Genomic DNA, 17795 nt, shown 5'->3' on the forward strand with positions numbered 1-17795 from the left:
TTGGCCCTTTCTGTAGGTTCACCCCAAAGCTTCTACCTTTACTCTCCATGGTAACATTGGCATATCCCCAAATTGCACATTTAATTTACTTATAGTCCCATGTAAAGTGGTGCTGCATGTACCTAGGGCATGTAAATTAAATGCTGCTAGTGTGCCTGCAGCACTTATTATGACATCTACTAAAGTAGCTCTTGAAACATGTCTCAGGCCTGTCATCGCAGCCTCTGTGTGTAGTTTTAAACTACCATTTTGACCAGGCAAAATAAACCTTTTGCCAGGCCCAAACCTTCCTTTTTAATACATATGTCACACATGGGGTAGGCCCTACACATACACGAGGACAGGGTGCAGCGTGTTTAACACCATCAATGTTGATGTTATTCCCCTCCTGAGCTGGCCCTAATTTATTCCCATTTTTCAAAGTGTGTGTTGCCTGTCTCTGGGTCGCGTTACTAGGTGTAGGTGGTAGTTGGTCATTGTATATTCCTCCTAGACAGCCACATACAATAGAGAGCTTAGGTGTTCGTGGATGGGCCATCACTGGCAGGATGGGAGGGTGGGTCTGGGAACACCCCTACATACACCAAGATAGGCTATGTCCTGCTTTCAAGGAAAGGATGGCATACTCCCTGTAGTTAGTTTTGAGCCAAGGCGGGGGGGGGGGAGAAAACCTGAGCATTTCAGAGGTGATCCTCTAGATGTTAATCCCATTTCAGAGAAGGCACCAGGAATAAATATTGGACCTCAGACACCAATTATTATGTAAACTTCTGGACCTGTGGAAGACTCTGTAAGGAAGAAAGACTTCTGTGCTGATGAAAGCACTGCCACGCTGCTGCACTGCTGCCCTGAACGTCTGCTGTCTGCTTTGCTGACGTGCTGCTCCACTGCCTTACTTCCTGGGTGAGAAGGACTAGTTCTGCAACCTGTACCCAGGACTACCAAGGGCTAGTCTCTTTACTAGCACCTGGACTCTGCAACTGCGACTCCTACCATGCCAAGTGATGCCACATCAGTTCTGAACCCTTGGAATTGGACCTGAAGGTGCCCTGCCAGCCTATCTGTGCATCCAGCAGAACCGATGGACCTCCTCTGTTGTGCAGCACAAACCCAAGCAGAGCTGATGCATCGCCTCTGGTGTGTGGAATTTCCCAGCACCAGGACTGCACATCACAAGCCCAGCAACTTCTTTGGAACCAGCCATTGTGATAGGCATCCTCGCTTCAGGACTATGCATTGCAAGCCCCCCTCAATACTAACTTCCTCAATAAAGATGCAGAACTTTGCACTACAGCCTCGCAGCTCCTCGGAACCGACTCTCTGCGGGGCATCTCTGATCTGGACCTTGCATCCTCAATGCAGAAACATGCAATGCCCCACAACCGGGATTATGAATCCCCATAAGGCAGACAATTTCCCCTAGTGTAGGTAAGAGGAGTGGTATTTTACCTCCTTCTTAAAATGTGATAAATAGTTTTAGTTACTGGAAATGTAAGAGGATGTGCTACTGGAAAAGGAGCACCATTTTTGATGTAACAACAGAAAACAACACAGTAACGAAAAAGCAGTATGTCACTAGAGCTATAACACAAAGGGATCTGTGCAATAAAAACACAAACAGTAAAAATAGGGCACAACTGTAATATGTAACTCTGCAGCTTTAATAGAATGGTAAGGACATCATTAGCTATGTCATCTTATGTTGACTCAATGTTCTGCAGCTTTAATAGAATGGTAAGGACATCATTAGCTATGTCATCTTATGTTGACTCAATGTTCTAATTTCAGTCAGTTGATGTCTGCTGGCATTGTATGTGGATGGGATCTTTCATTCCTGGATTAAACTTCATTTTATGAACCAGATTCAATCTTGGATTTATTGGAATTACTTCAGCAACACAATTATATTATAGCACAACTTAACAACTTCACAAGGCCATAAGGCAGCACAAACACACAATGGAATAAACAACAATATAGCACACCACTACTACAACAAAATGCTACACAACAAATATGACAAATATGTACAAACATTCTTATGTTCAGAAATCTGTTTTTAATACTTTAGTAAACGGTCCTAGCACAAAGCCCTACTTTGCTTACTACAAAGGACATATAAAGCACCAGTCAAAAAGGTTTTGTCCTCCTGTGCTATATATTTACAATTACACTGCCATATAATATGCTGTAAATCAGAGCTTTTTGATCTTTGACTTGAAATTATACAGGAAGTGATCTGAGGGTTTGTTTGTACATCTCTTCTTGCTGCCTTATGTCTAGGCTCTTATATGTCAGCTCTCGTTGAGAGGCAACAGGGCAGGTGTTTTATATGTGAAAAGGCAGGAGAAAATTCCATTCATAAAATGAAAATAAATATTAAATTGTGTATAGGAAATGGAAACACTATGGGCCCCATTACGATATCGGGCGGATTGCCTCCGCCAGGGTGGTGGTGGCCACCGCCACCCAGGCGGAGGCAATCCACCCGACAACCACTCTCGTGTTCCCCTCCGCCTGATTAGGATGGCGGAGGGGACAGGGGCGGACGGAAAGACCGTCCGCCACTTTACCGCCGCGGTCGGCTTGCGACCGCGACGGTAATAGATTAATATGGTGGCGGTGTCCAATGGACACCGCCAGCCATATTACAATGGCAAAAAGCAGAGGCCTTTCCACGGCGGCAATGACGCCACGGAAAGGGATGTGGTGATTGCTGCGGGGGCCCCCTGCAGGGCCCCCAGGTTGGCGCCACTGTCTGGGGGGCACATGGGGGGTACCTATGGTACCCGCCCCCCACATTTGCATATGCAAAGCGGCAGGCACCGCTTTGCATATGCAAATGCAAAACAGCATTTTTTACATTGTGGCGGGCGGTGCAGAGTGCACCGCCCGCCACAATGCAAAACTACAGGATGTGCCCGCCACTGTGGCGGGCACATCCTAATTCCCCCCACGGGACCCTCGCCCTTATGGCGGGCGGTCCCGTTCTACGATAGGGTGGCGGGCGGACAATGTCCGCCCGTCATCCTAATGGGGCCCTATGTATTATCCAGGAGCGTGTTCAATTTACATCAGATGTGAAAGATGCATAATGCTTGTTTGGTCTCAGGAATATAAATTCTTATACAGGTTGTCAGAAAAAAAGTGCAGGAATGTGAATTTTGTTTCTGTGTCTCAAATTGACTAAATTATTCTTTTTTCTAGTGGAATGTTCAGTGACTGGAGACATTCACTTTATGACATTTGATGGCCGCAAGTACACTTTCCAAGCTCCGTGCCAATATATTCTTGCTAAAAGTCTTACTTCTGGCAAATTTACAGTCACTCTGCAAAATGTCCCCTGTGGCCAGGTACAGTTTCTCTCGCTTTGTGAATAAACACAGTATGCTAACAAATAATGATAATTGTAAGTCTAGACAAGACCAGTATAATCATTATGACGAAACATGTTTAAACATAAATGAATAGAGACAATGCAAATATGTAAGGGTGAGACCTAGCAGAAATTTACGGAGTTTGAAGGACAATCATACATACAAGGCCTAAATAAATTGTAATGGAGGTATTTATACAGGCTAGAAGCAGGCAATTATACATTGGACTTCCATTTCTTCTTTAGGATTCTTGCGTGTGCTTCTTGCATTGGTGGATTCATTCCTTTAAGTAAATGTTGTATGAGCACGATAATGATGTGTTACATAGAATCTTTGTGTCCGCATAGGAGCAATATGTATTCTTAGCTAACATTTGTATAAAGGGATATTCTGGCTACGGGATCAGTCTCCCACAAATTTGAGAATGAGGGTATAGAGTCAGCCATTATTGCTACGGCTGTTGGACTTGGAGTATTACAACACAGCTGATGATCTTAAAATGCCAAATATAGAATAGGATCACATACCACTCAAGTGAAACCAGTCGCCCTGGCACACAAAGATGGAGATTTACAAAACTGGTGACCACTTCCCTCTTAAGAAGCAAAGAACCAAAAATGCATTGCTCATGCTGCAGCAGCTAAGCTTTGTTTTTAAACTATCGCAAATATCGACTGTGGTACAGCCAATATTGATATGTGAATGAATGAAGGAGGGAGTGTAGAATGTTAAAGACTGATGTATACGTGACTTAAAAGATGTGTATGTAGTTCTATAAAGTCTCCCCTTTTTCTTTTGTTAAGTCCTTTTTTTGATTCTTGACTCCAAATATATACCTATCAACACATTCCACCCTCTAAATAATTGTTTACGCACATAGATGTTCAAACATAATGTAACACGCATGATACTTTATTCCTGTACATAAATATTTAAGATTTGTTCTCTGACTTGTACATTATGAACTCATGAAATTAAAATAATTTCCTTCTCTGCATTAGTCGCTTCAGACATGTTTCAGCTCTATCAGCCTGATTCATCAAAGGTAATTGCGCTCGCCAAGGGCCAGATTCTGAGAATCTGCAGCCTGATTCATCAAAGGTAATTGCGCTCGCAAAGGGCCAGATTCTTAGAATCTGGCCCTTTGCGAGTGCGATTTTTGCATTTGGGAGCCATCATCCCAAATGCAAAAATCACTATTACCGAAATCCCATATTTGCGAGGAATTGGATTTAAGGAATCTCTAATAGAGATTCCTTAAATGCAATTCATCAACCAATTAGAAATTGCAAAATCGCTATATTTGGTCGCAATTTACCACCAAGTCTGACTTGGTGGTAAATTGCGAAAAAAGAGTAAAAAGCACTTTAGTGCATTTTTTTCCTTTGCATGTTACATACACACATGTCCTTTGGACATGTGTGTGTGCAACACCTGTTCAAATGTGCATTTAAGGGGTGCTACAGGGTGTCCTTTGGACACCCCTGGCACCCTTCAAATCGTTATCTTATTTGCGATTAGCAAATTGTTAATCGCAAATAAGGAACACTCCCCATTCATTCCTATGGGCCTTTTGGCCCATAGGAATGAATGGGGAGTTTTTCCTTATTTGCGATTAGCAATTTGCTAACCGCAAATAAGGAATGTGTAGGAATCGCATTTTTTTTTGCGATTCCTACATGAATACCGTTTTGCGAGTCTGGAATAGCGATTCCTTATGAATCGCTATTTCAGACTCGCAAAACGGCCCAATGATGAATCAGGCTGTTAGGCTCTAGGCAATACCAAGATGCCTAAAATACGTGCTTTCATCCGTAAAGCTGTTCTTGAATCCTCAACTGTAATAAACTAGAGTTTGGGTTGGCGATAACACTTGCTGCTTATAAAACTCATTGGGCTGTTTTTTTTTAATTTCCCTCAGTGAAATGTGGAACAATGAAATAATGGGTCACCTGAATTCCAGAGCTCAAACCCCCTAACTCTGCATGTAATCAAGGCTCTGCAGGAGGCAAAATAGCCCACCGAACTAGCTCACAAAGATGTTGGTCCTCTGTGAATCGAGCCTTAAACCATTTTATTCCCCTTTCAAATTGTATCTACTAATACTGACATATTTGCTCTTCAGTGTTGGGTGTATAGTGTGTATATCACCTGCCATGTCCGACCTATAAAAGCGTTGGCTCATACCTTGCCAAATCTTTAAACACAATATCATAGCACTAAAGTAAATACGTTTTTTGTAAATAGTCACACATCTTGCTTTAAATTGTTGCATGTTAACTTTTATTAAACTATATGTTAAAAATGCGCAAGGAGTGCAATGTAAGCCAGATGAACGGTTCCGGTTTTCAGAAAAAGAAAAAAAGTTATCAAGAGTGGTAGTTTTCTTATGTTAATAATCGTTTTTGGCCGAGATATATGTAGTTTTCAAAGCTAGTATCAGAAAAATGCATGAGTATATTATAAAACCGAAAAACGTTCTAGATCATTAAGAAATCGACGTTAGAATTGGTTAAGTATGATACTGCAGTTCTGCTGTGTGACATTGAGTTACTGTTACTGTATTGGTGAACTGCTTTCAATATTCATATATATTTAATTTAATATTGTGATGAAATTACGAAATCATGGTAATAAATAATAACATTTAAATTACTTTCCTAGAACCAAGATGGATCATGCATACAGTCGGTCAGTCTAATTCTGAACCAAGATCCCAGGAAACAGGTGACGCTGACTCATTTAGGCGATGTTTTGGTGTATGATCATTACAAAGTTAATTTGCCCTATTCCGATGGTAAGAATGGAAAACAAGAAAGAACAGTATATTTTTAAACCTTTTGTTAGCGTGCGCTTATTTGTTTTAAAACTTCTCTATATTTACGTTAACATGAATTTTGAGGTATTTTTGCAGTTGTTCACTATCAAGATAGTAGGAAAGGCACAATAAAGTACAGATTAGCAGTAGCTCAGCATGTTCTTTGATTAAGGCTTCAACAGTATACCCATTGTTATTCTGATATCCTTCTGTTTTTTTCACTTTGTTTCTTTCAAGTGGGAGTAGAGGAAATTACCAGAACTGGTTTAGTAGGGTGAAAAAGGCTTGCCCTTCACCCATAGGCTGGCACTGGCCTGAAAAGTGGACCCCCACAGATCTCTCCTGAGAACACTCCTTGGCCTGTGAAGGACAGAAGAAGGACTACCCTGCTGCCTAAAACCTTAAGGAAGGCTGTCCCGATAGCCTTGAACCTAGTACCCAGTTGGCTGGCCTCCTGTTTGAGCTACAGGGACACAATAAGCTTCCAGATGCCCTTCTCCTGTTACTGTGCAGCAGACTAGGTCTAGGCTTGGACCTTGCTGCTGTCCTCTTGGTGAGCGAGTCCTACCCCACAAGTGGTGCCTCCCCAGGTTCTGGAGGCTTGGCTGGTATTAGAGTGTACTCTTTCTGTCTCCAAACTGCAAAAGCGGGGACTTTTTGCCAGCTTTCTACCAAGAGAACCGATGGAGACCGGGGTTTCCTTCAAAGCTTTAACCATTGGCATCAATTGGCAGTCAGCCTCAATGTGCTGGTTGGCCTAGCTGAAGGACATATGACCTCCAGAAATGTTTTTAAGTCCAAAGGTAAAGGGCTTCGCTGAGACTAATGCTGAGCCGATAGTTGTTGAGGACTTCTTAAGCACAGACTTTGAACTTTAACCACTCAGAGCTTTCTCACCTTCATCGACGACCACCCAAGGTCCTTGCTCTTCAGCAACACACTATTGTTGAGCCCTTCTTCGAATCCAGCTAGCAGCTTACCCCACCAACGACAGGCCAACAACCACTTTTCCCCTATAAACATTTCAAGGTCTGAAGATTAACTTTCAGCCGGGACAAACCTGGTCCCTCTATCTAATCCTTGCTCCATTGTGGTTGATCTTAACTGTTGATTTTGACCTGATCTAGCTTGACCAGAAAACCACGGTTGGCACTTTGAAATTTTTGATGCTATTCAATTCTATCTTTAAAAAATAATATCTCCAGTTGTACTTATTGGATTTTTCTTGTTTAGGTGTCATTTTATTTACTAGGATTGACTCAATTTTTCCCAAATGATTTGGGATTTTCATGTGTCATGTTCTCACTTTATTACTGTTTGAGTCCTCCATAAATACTTTACACATTGCATCTAAGTTAAGCCTCACTACTTTGTGCCAAACTGCCAGAAGATTAAGCACAGACTTATATTGTGACTTTATAGTGGCTCAAGCTGACAAGAACTCTCGCTATTATTTGAGGTGGGTTCTTACCCTCTTCAAATAATACTCCAAATGTCTTACATTGTGGTCAGTGGTGAAATTCAGCACTTGGGGTTTTACTGGGCCACTTAGTGATTGGTGTAAAACCAAAAATCCTTTGTAATAATCTACCATCAAAATAGATTTTAGATTTTTAAATTACCATTCATGTTTGATTAGGTATTGTTTTTACTTTTGTCTCAGATTTCACTCCTATTCTCATATTTGGCACCTGTGATTGTTGCAAGAATGGAGGTGGACTCAGCAACAATGAATGTTTCATTGTGGTATAGCTGAAAGAGTTGTGTAAGGAGAAGGGGCTGAAGCTAGAAAAAGGCTCTAAGAAACTGCAGTACCAGATAGCTCTCAGAGCCTCAGAAGAGGTCCTTATGTTGCAGTCTACATCACAATGTCAATAGGATGATTGTGTAGAAAAGGAGGAGATAAAGGGGGAGGAAGAGAATTACTTGGCAATTGCCCCAGAGCCAGAGGAGAGCCACAGAAATTAGATCTCCTTTCTTGTGCATGGTCGAGAACAGTGTGTCCTCCCATAACCTGACCCATGCATAGTTGGAAGACAGGCAGGCAGAGAGGCTGACACTGGCCACTCTGGTGATGGAGGTGAAAAGCTGGCCAGAGAAGAAATGAATGCTGAATCTGCTGCAACCAAGCACATAGACGAAAAAAAGGAAAAAGGCAGAGGCAGAGAGAGCTTTAGAGAAAAAGAGGCAGGCTCTAGAGAGAAAGAAGACCCTGCTACCACATGAGATGAAAGAACTGGACCTTAATACCAAGAGGGTTGCGGAGTCCAATGAACATGACAGCAGTAACACTGAAGTGCCTAGAAGAGGACAAAGGATCCCCATCCCCAAAGACCTGATGCCTTACTTTGTGGTGAGGATAGCATTGACAAGTAGTTTAAAGCCTATGAGGTAGCTTTGTTCTTATATAGGGTCCCAGAGGACGATTGGGGGGCTGGGGGGAGAGTCTCTGGACGCATATTCTTGTCACTGGCAGAGATACCCCACTGACCCTAAATAAATATGACAGGATAAGGTATGCTCCCATGAAAAAAAGCCCTTGTTGTCAAGTTTGGTCTTACCCCAGAGAAATACTGCGTGAAGTTTATGGACCGACAGACACTGTCTCACCAGTCCTGTTTTGATTTTGTGAATTATTCCAGTAAGGGTTAGATGGTTGTGTGAAGGACAGCAACGTGAGTTACTGTGATGGGCTGTGCAATATATTCATGAGAGAGCAAATGTTCAGTAATTGCTTTCAGGGGAAGGAGTCCTAGTTCAATCCTTAGTAGAAGAAGGGTGGTTTTCACGGGAAGAAGTCCCTAGGCTACTTCTGGCCCAAGTGCCATGAATGTTATCAGTATAGGCATAGCAAGGGGGTTGCCAGCTGTCCATACAGGAAGCAGTCAGCAACTGGTTGGCCTCCCACCGGGAATAGCTGTTCTAATGCTGGAGGAGGCTCCTCCAGTTTGATGTTTGAGGGAGTGCAGAGGTCATACTAGTGTCCCTGGGTGACGAGGAGATGGTGCCTAAATCACACATGCCTGACAACATCAAAAAGTAGAGCCACTGGCTCACCATCAATGGGCAGAGTCTGAAAGCTCTCTGGGACACATGAGCCAGAATGACTGCTGGTATATGTCATAAGGACAACTAGGTGAGTCACAATCCAGTGGCTCTAGTTCCCTTGAAATGAGGGGTGGGTCGGAGGTTCCTTTAAGGTAGATGTGAGTCCAGTATTGATTGTTGACTCTCTGTTAGGAAATGACCTAGATCACACCATATGGAAAGAGCCGGAGCTCTGGTCCCATTAGGGGATGTTGGGCTTGCCTGAGTGGGTGCACCTGACTACATATTCCATGGCTGCATTTCAGGAGAGTCAGAAGGACCTGGAGTCCGATAAGGCAGCCTAGGTGTTTGCCAAGTAAGAAGGAAAGGGAAGGGGAAAAGGAAACCCACAAACGAAAATTCCCAAGGTTGGTCCGAGAGGAAGCTGATCCTGAAGGTGATGCTCTGGAAGCTACAGGAGAAGACATTGCTGCCCTGGAAAACCTACATGAGTTTGCTGGGTGGCACATTGAAGGTGAGTCGTCCTGGGCAGAGTTAAGTGCTCCACTTTTGAGAGTATACAGCAGCAGGCCGAGGCCCAGTCACAAAAGTCACTGAATGAACATGTGCTTACCTCTTTGGTAGCTTGCCACAAATGCATTCTTGTTTAACTTAGAGGCAATGTGTAATGTATATATGCAGTACACCAACAGTGATAAAGTGAAAACTCAACACAAGAAAGAGTCCAAAGCAATTTAGAAAAACAGGGTAAATTATAATGAATGGTACCAGAATGACAAATATATATCCAGTAGAACCGGAGATGTTCATTTGGAATGTTGTTAATGAAAATAGTTGTCAAGAACAGTAAAGTGCCACTTGCAGTGATGTTGTCGCTGTGGAGTAGGGGAAAGCCACAATTCAGGTAAACCGTGATGGAGTGTGGGTTAGATACAAGGACCAAATTAGTCCTGCTGAAGAGTTACTTTCTAAAGTGTGGCACAAAGAGTTCTGTTTGCGTTGGATGAGGCAGCAAGGAGGAGGCTTTCATCTCGAGGAGCAGGTCAACTATTGCGGTTGTCGTTGCTGTAGTGCGAAGACCAAGTCATCGCTGGAGCTTCGTGTTGGTTGATCATCGCAGATGGTTGCTGTTGGCATGAAGAGAAAGTCTTGCTGGGACTTCGCCTTGGCAGTTGTCATGGGCAGTCAATTCTTAATGAGAACAGGTCATTTTGTGGTTGTGAGGAGCCCACACTTCAGGAATTTTTCCTTTTATTGAGGAGGAGTTCACACTTATGCCACTCAAGGGTACAGTACCTAGGGGGCACCTCTTGGGGATCATGACTTACTCCAGCAGAGGCCAGAAACAGGGCTCAGGAAGGTCTAGTAAGGTCAGGGTTATGCTGGCTGTCTGGGCGTTGCAGGGAGGCCTCTGGAGGCTCAACGTGTCCCTGTAGCTCAGTTCAGCCAACTGACCCTTGGAGTCACTCTGGGTAGCCTGGGATCAAGCAAAGAGGGTTCAATCTCCCTACTTCAGACAGAAGGGCAGTCCTTCCATCAGTAGGGTAGTCCTTCTGGCATCAGGCAGTCCTTCTTCTGAAGCTTCTATAGGTCCATCAGTGTTCAGATGAGAGGTTCTGAAGGTCATACTTTTATACCTAGCACCAGTCCCTTTGTGGGAGAATTCCCTGACCTACTACCAAAACTGGTTCTGATCAGTTCTTCCCCTTACCTTGAACTTGACTTCAAACTTTCTAGGGTTACAAAACAAAGGGAAGACCTAGTGTCTTGTTTCATTTTGTGTTATGCTGACCAATTTCTATGAAGGTTAACGAGGACCGGGTGATAGCTTCTGCCCCAACCATCTTGTTAGAAAGATCCTCTTCCCTCACACCTAGACTCGCTTTGTCTCACTGTCTGGAAGCAATACACAGTTCACACAGCAGAGCCCTTCACAGTCATGTAACCTAGGGCACTGGCAGAAAGACACATTTTCCAACTTTCTAAAAGTGCCATTATCAAATTTGTAACTTAAAGTCTGACTTCACCATTAAAGTCGATTTTAAATTGCAATTCATTCAAGTGTAAACAATATATCTCTATCGGCACCCAAAGTGAGTTGAGCACTTATTAAATGTAAGAAGGGAAACCTGTGTTAGTCTATGGGAGAGATAGGCCATACAACAGTGAAAAACTAAATTTGGAGTTTTCACTATCAGGGGCTGTAAAACGTAAAGGCGTTAAACGGCTACTTTAGCGGGTGGCACAATGAGCGCTGCAACCCACTAGTAGCATTTAATTCACAGGCCCTGGCTACAGGTAGTGCTCTATACTGGTGACTGCCAAGTACATTTTAATGTGTCATTTAGGAGTTGGCCAAGTTTACCATGCCTCAGGGCAAGAGCACAAGCACTATTTGACTTATTAGAAGGGAAAACGTGCAGATTTCAAAAAGCCAACAAAAACAGGATTAATAAAGGAAGGCAAAAAATTTGGGGATACTCTGTAGAAAAGGCAAGCTCCAACAATAAATTCAAAACTATTATTACCAATCATAAAATATTAAAACACATCATAGAAACAAACATTGTAAGTCTGACCATAAACAGAAGTGTCCTAGATTAATTTAATAGCAATTAAAGTATGAAATACACTCTCACTTTCATAAGTCCATGCTATATATAGGTAATGTATAAAGGAAAATGGATGGGTGCTGTTAGATTGTTGACAGTCCTTATTAAATCTTGTAGGAAGAGAAATAAGTGCACAGGGAATGATGTAATGGACAAAAGCAACATTTTAAAAAGATTATTGAAAACACGTCCACTGATGGAGGTATCCATAGTATGTGTTCGTCTTTAACTGTTAAAATAAATGTAAATTTTCCTTGAATACAAAGTGATCGTTTCATCTGAAGGTCACTCTGTTCCCCAGTTATTTTAGACAATATACATCCCAATGATGTCGTTTAATGTCTCCACTATCTCTGAGGGCACTAAATTATACACATTTTCACCAAAGGTTGAGGACAGATTTCAGTTCACCTTGCACATATTAAATGAAACCTAACCTCATTTGAAGCTTTAGTAAATAACTGTTCCTCATGAAGTTAAGAGTAATATTTTTCTGAATGTGGAATGGATTACAGGCAAAACCAATATTTTAGGAGATTCTGAGCAGATGCTGAATCAATTTTCTCACTGCATACATCCACTTTCCAAGGGACAATTTGTGTCTCGGTCATAGCATAAGTCGAAAAACATGTTTTGTGTCCCTGCATTGTGAGCCAGCTGTGGAGCACACTATGTTACATTATATTATGCTATATTGTGTTGTTGTGTGCTTTTTCATACCATGATGTATTATGTTAAATGTAATGTAATGCCATGTCATACTATAAGTTATTACGAAAAACAGAGGTCCGTAGGATTAAGTTATCAAGAGGACAGATGCAAATATAGACTCCAATCAGCACTATATTTTGTTTTTCAGTACCCAGCCGGGCCTGAAGTTTTATTTCAGAATATAAGCAAATTTAAAAGACCATCAGAGAGGTCTAATGCGAACGTTGATAGGGTACAAGCCTGTACCTATCCAAAAGTACACTCCAAGAGGATTGAAAGAAAATAGGCAAGAAAGCAAGGAAAAGAGGGTAAAGAATATCAGGCAAAAAGAACATGGGAGCCAATTGTCCCTTGCATCAGTGGCATATTTGCATGGCAAGTTCAGACAACAAATTCATGTAACAATTTCAACAGGATGGTAAGGTTACAGAATTTGACAAAGTGTCGACGACGTTTCGATCCCTGGCTCCTAGTAAACTGGGATCATCATCAGGACATAAACAATGTTTTGCCTGTATGTGCTTTTTCTGATAAAAGTAACATTGAACATGAATGGGAAAAAAGAGGGAAAAAAGGAATATGTTTAAATATGGCACTAATTAAAGTTGTTCTTTACAGGTGAACTGCACAAACCATACATTGATCTCATGCCATTGTGACGTTGAATTCAGACAACCTATATTCCAATGTGCCAATCACATGCTGTACAAATTGGTGAGAGCGGTTTGGTTCGGTTTATGGCACCGTGTATATTTAGGCGCTAACGTGGTTGTGACAGGCGTTGTTGCATGGTGCCAGTCGTGCCGGGACCTGCCGGTTGGGGTGCCTAATGAGCGAATCCGGACAAGAAAATAAATTTTATACGTGTCAAAATCATGCATAGTGTAGGTGGGTGAAACAGAGGTTTCTATATGCCTCAAAATATAAAAGGTAAAACGTAATACAGGCGAATTGCACACCTCTGCAGACGATCCTCAAGAGTCTCCTATGATACTGGAGAGACTGTGGGGTGGAGGTTGGTGCCTAAATAAGAAAGGATAAAATGAGTCTCTGGGCTTGAGCCGGTGAGTGTGCCCGTGAATCTATGGCGAGTGGGAGCAGAGTATTACCTCGAAGTCCTGTTATACTGAGTATAACATGATGGCCATGAGTTCCTTAACCCACTAAGGGCTTCCGCTGGAAATGGCCGGTATATTAAATTAGACCGCTTGGTTCTGCGTTTGGTTTAGTTTCTGAAAACAAACAATGGAAATTTCAGGTTTGTAAGGGAAGGCACCACGGGTTCGTGGCAGATAGGGCGAACGCGAAGTCAGGAACCCTTACCTTTACGTTTAGACAGTGCTACTTCACTCGCGATCCGAGCGAAGAACGGGCGGTGTGCTCAATGGCAATCCGCCGGCTTCCCGAAGTTGTGGAAGTGAGCGTCAACACAGAGACGCGAGTATTAACCGTTGACGGTCATCGAGGCAGGAGGGGGAGTGGGAGTGGCGAGGGGGTGAATTCCCGGTGGCGGCCATCTTAGAGTGGTTTAGATTACGTGAACGTTGTGGGCATGCTTATACAGTACCTTCATTCACTCGTGCCAGCTAGAACGTTTAGCATACAATCACACGGAATTGGCATTGCGTGAAATTAATATCAGTTGGCACACAATTAACTGGCAATCTCAACAGTTGCAATAAGCATAGAGGAGGGATTGTAATGTAAAATATGAGTGTTCAGGCGGCGGCCATCTCACACTGGTATTGTTTGAATAAGCCTGCTGAACACGTAGTTTCTTAAGCAATTCTAGTGCAATTGGCGATGAGAGGACAAAGGAATTTGGCACATATTCACATGGCAATATTAACAAAGTTCAGTGTTTGGTTCATATTAAACACGGAAAAGCAATGACAGACATGATGTTAATAAAAAACCATTTCATCTGATCAGCGAGCAGAATTAACTTTGGATCCATTGTGCTTTTTAGAACAGTCAATGACAATTTACAGCAATCCTGCCCAGTCCTCAGTCCGATTCAGACCATTTTGTATTGTGTCCAACAATATGATGCATTTAAGTTCCTCCTTGTTGAGAAGCTGAGCCATACAGCCTCCTCTGGGTGGTAACTTTAAAGCCTTCAGCACAGTCCACTTTAAATCATTTTCTGTGTGCTTTGCACTGATGAAATGTTCCACAAGCGGGGCATTCTGGATTTGGCAACGAATGCGACTCTTGTGCTGGCAGATCCTTGTTTTCACCTTCTGTGAGGTTTGGCCTACATACAATTTCAGACATGGACATTGAACCAAATATACCACATTGCAAGTGTTACAGTTTGATAGTGAGGAACTGGTAAAAGTGATGTTATTAAATACCCTGGTTTTTCCTTCAATAGTTATGTCACATACACTGCAGTTGCCACATTTCACATGTCCTACAATGGGGGACAGACCCCATATAGTTTCAAGTGTAGATGGTTGACTGCTACTGGGTAATGCGGCTCGGACTAAATGGTCCTTCAAATTTTTGCTTTTTTTGAAAGCAAATAAAGGACGCTCAATCTCTAGTGTGCCCGCATTGATAACAGGCCAGTGGCGGAGTATCATTTTTCTCAGTTTGTTTGACACTGGGGAGAATGTAGTGACACAAGCTATTCTTTCCTGTGGGGTTTTTTGATTTGGTGTTAGCAACGTTTCTCTTGGTCTATACCATGCCCTTTTAAGGGCATTCTTGACAATGCGTCTAGGGTAGCCCCTGTTTTTAAGTTTCGCTGCTAAGATGGCACTTTCTTTAAAGTAGTCCTGCCTACACGAGCAGTTTCTTCTAATTCGCAGGAACTGTGAAAATGGTAGCGAGTCCCGTAAGGCTCTGGGGTGGTTGCTGGAATAATCTAATAGTGTATTCCGCTCTGTGGTTTTTCTAAACAGGCGCGTCAATAGGACTCCCTCCTGGTGGAAAATGGAGAGATCCAGGAAGTCAATGGAGATTTTGTTAGATGTGAGGGTAAAGTGGAGGCCACAACAATTATTATTCATCCAGTGTTGGAAATGGCGCAGATCATTGACTTCACATTTCCAAATCATGAAAATGTCGTCAATGTATCTGCGCCATAGTCCAATGCCCGAGTGGAAGGGATTGGAGGGCGAGAGTATAACCTCAGTTTCAATTTCATTCATAAAAAGTATAGCCAAGTTGGGAGCAAAAATTGCTCCCATACTTGTCCCCTTAATCTGTTGGTAGAAGAGTCCATTAAAGGTAAAGAAGTTTTTCGTCAAACAGATTTCAAGTAACTGTAGAATGAATGATGTTGGTATTGCATGAGGGCGTGGACGTGTGTCTAAGGTTTTTTGGATCACCTTCAGGGCCGCTACCTGGGGAATATTTGTATAAAGGGACTCCACATCCATGGTGCAGAGAGTGTCTGTTGCTGGGTCAAAAGGTAAATTATCTACCAGTGAAATCATGGACATGGAGTCTCTAACATAGCAAGGAGTGGAGGGGACAAACTCCTTTATAAAGAAGTCTATGAAGGCTCCCAATGGCTCTAGAATTGAGCCGCAAGCTGAAACAATGGGACGTCCGGGGGGTGCAGTGAGACTCTTATGGATTTTTGGAAGAGTATATATCACTGGTGTTCTGGGGCTCTTTATGTTCAAGTAGTTATACTCTTTTTTGGATAAAAACCCTTCAGTCAGTGCATCCGTGGTGACTTTCTTTATCAATTCTTGAATTTCCTTTGTGGGGTTGGACGCTAGCCTTTGATAGTGTTCCTTATTATCCAACTGTCTTAATATTTCTGAAGTATAGGAATCTAGATCTTGGAGAACAATTCCTCCACCTTTATCTGCACTCTTTATGACCAAAGAATTGTTCATTTTTAGTGTGGTGATAGCCTGCTTTTCTTTGAGCGTGATATTGTATGGGATGAAGGCATGAGAGTTTTGTAGTAGTGAGAAATCTTTCAATATCAACTTCTCGAAGGTGATTATTTCAGGGGGAATCATCCCTGAAGTGGGAGAGAAAGTAGATGGTGGACGGAAAGGAGTTAGGGCATTACTCTCCTGGCCAGGATGTAGTTGAAAGAATGCTTTTAACCGGATCCGTCTAAAGAACCTCATTAGTTCGGTTTGTAGTTCTAGATAGTTGGTAGGGGTGGTGGGCACAAAAGTCAATCCTTTTTTGAGAAGGGAAAGTTCCTCTTTTCCTAACACATAGTTGGAGATGTTAAAAATTGGGATTGCTTCTATGGCTGCGGACGGAGACTCTACCATTGATAGAAATTGTTCCTCATCCGGCGTTCCCCCGGTGGGTTTACCCATCTCTGGGTTTTCTTGACTTTTCCTCTTTGAGGAGTGCCTTGTTGGCCTCTCTGTAAAAAAGGATTTGTACCACCGGACTGGTGTGACCCGCCCCTTCGAGATGTGCTACTGCCTTCGCCTGCGTCCGAATTGTCGGAGGATTCGGCTGAGGTTTCTGAGAAATTTACCAAGTTTCTCTGTCTATTGTACCTGCCCCAGGGTCTGTACTGTTGAGGGTTAGAATAAGTTCGGTTGATATAGAAGTCCTTTTGTAGATAAGGATATGTCACTTCTATATTGTATGATTTTATATCTTTTTTGATTTTATTTGACTTTTTGTTTTGTTCTATTCTCTGATACTCTGCAATAGTTTTTTCAACTTGTTCTAGGAGTTTCTTACTATCCTCAGTAGAGCCTGAGTCTTGGATCTGTTTTAAAATGTCCGAGATCTCAGTTTCAAGTGACTTTAGCGTCTCAACAGCAGTATCGATTCCAAGTGCAAGCCAATGACGTGAACAAGTAGTTCCAATGTAGCTAAAGCTAGTTATATACTTGGGATTATCCGTGAAGATTCCTGGCACGTTGCGGACTTGTAATCCTACAGGTATTACCTCTGCCTTCAGGTAGTCCGTTAGCATCAGTATCATCAGTTGCAAACGGACTTGCTTTTCGCGGAGTTTTTCTAATTGCTCCGGGATTGTGGTGTTCTCTTGACTGGGGATTTCTGAATTGTCTGACAGGAGGGATGGACCAGAACAGAGTTGTTTTAGGTATTCATCTGTATACAGTGGTGCATGACCTGACATAGTGCAACAGAGTAGCAAGAAAAGGGAGAACGAGGGAATAACAGGGTGAGGAATGACAAGGTATATAAAGAAGGATGGGGTACTAGGGGACCCAAAACCACTAGGGGTTTGGACAATCGAGAGCCCTTGCAAACCAGCGTTTG

At 42.6% G+C, this 17795-nt stretch overlaps 1 protein-coding gene across 1 annotated transcript in view; it reads left to right on the top strand.

The window, feature by feature from the left end:
- OTOG (otogelin) overlaps positions 1-17795 on the top strand; it is a 1187449-nt gene that overhangs the window by 416081 nt on the left and 753573 nt on the right. The window contains exons 13-14 of the mRNA XM_086954148.1: positions 3208-3353; positions 6042-6174. Of these exons, the coding sequence (XP_086810274.1) occupies positions 3208-3353; positions 6042-6174 (279 nt within the window). The remainder of the gene's footprint in view (positions 1-3207; positions 3354-6041; positions 6175-17795) is intronic.

This window comes from Lissotriton vulgaris, chromosome 2_1 (genome assembly GCF_964263255.1).
Source record: "Lissotriton vulgaris chromosome 2_1, aLisVul1.2, whole genome shotgun sequence".
Taxonomy (NCBI): domain Eukaryota; kingdom Metazoa; phylum Chordata; class Amphibia; order Caudata; family Salamandridae; genus Lissotriton; species Lissotriton vulgaris.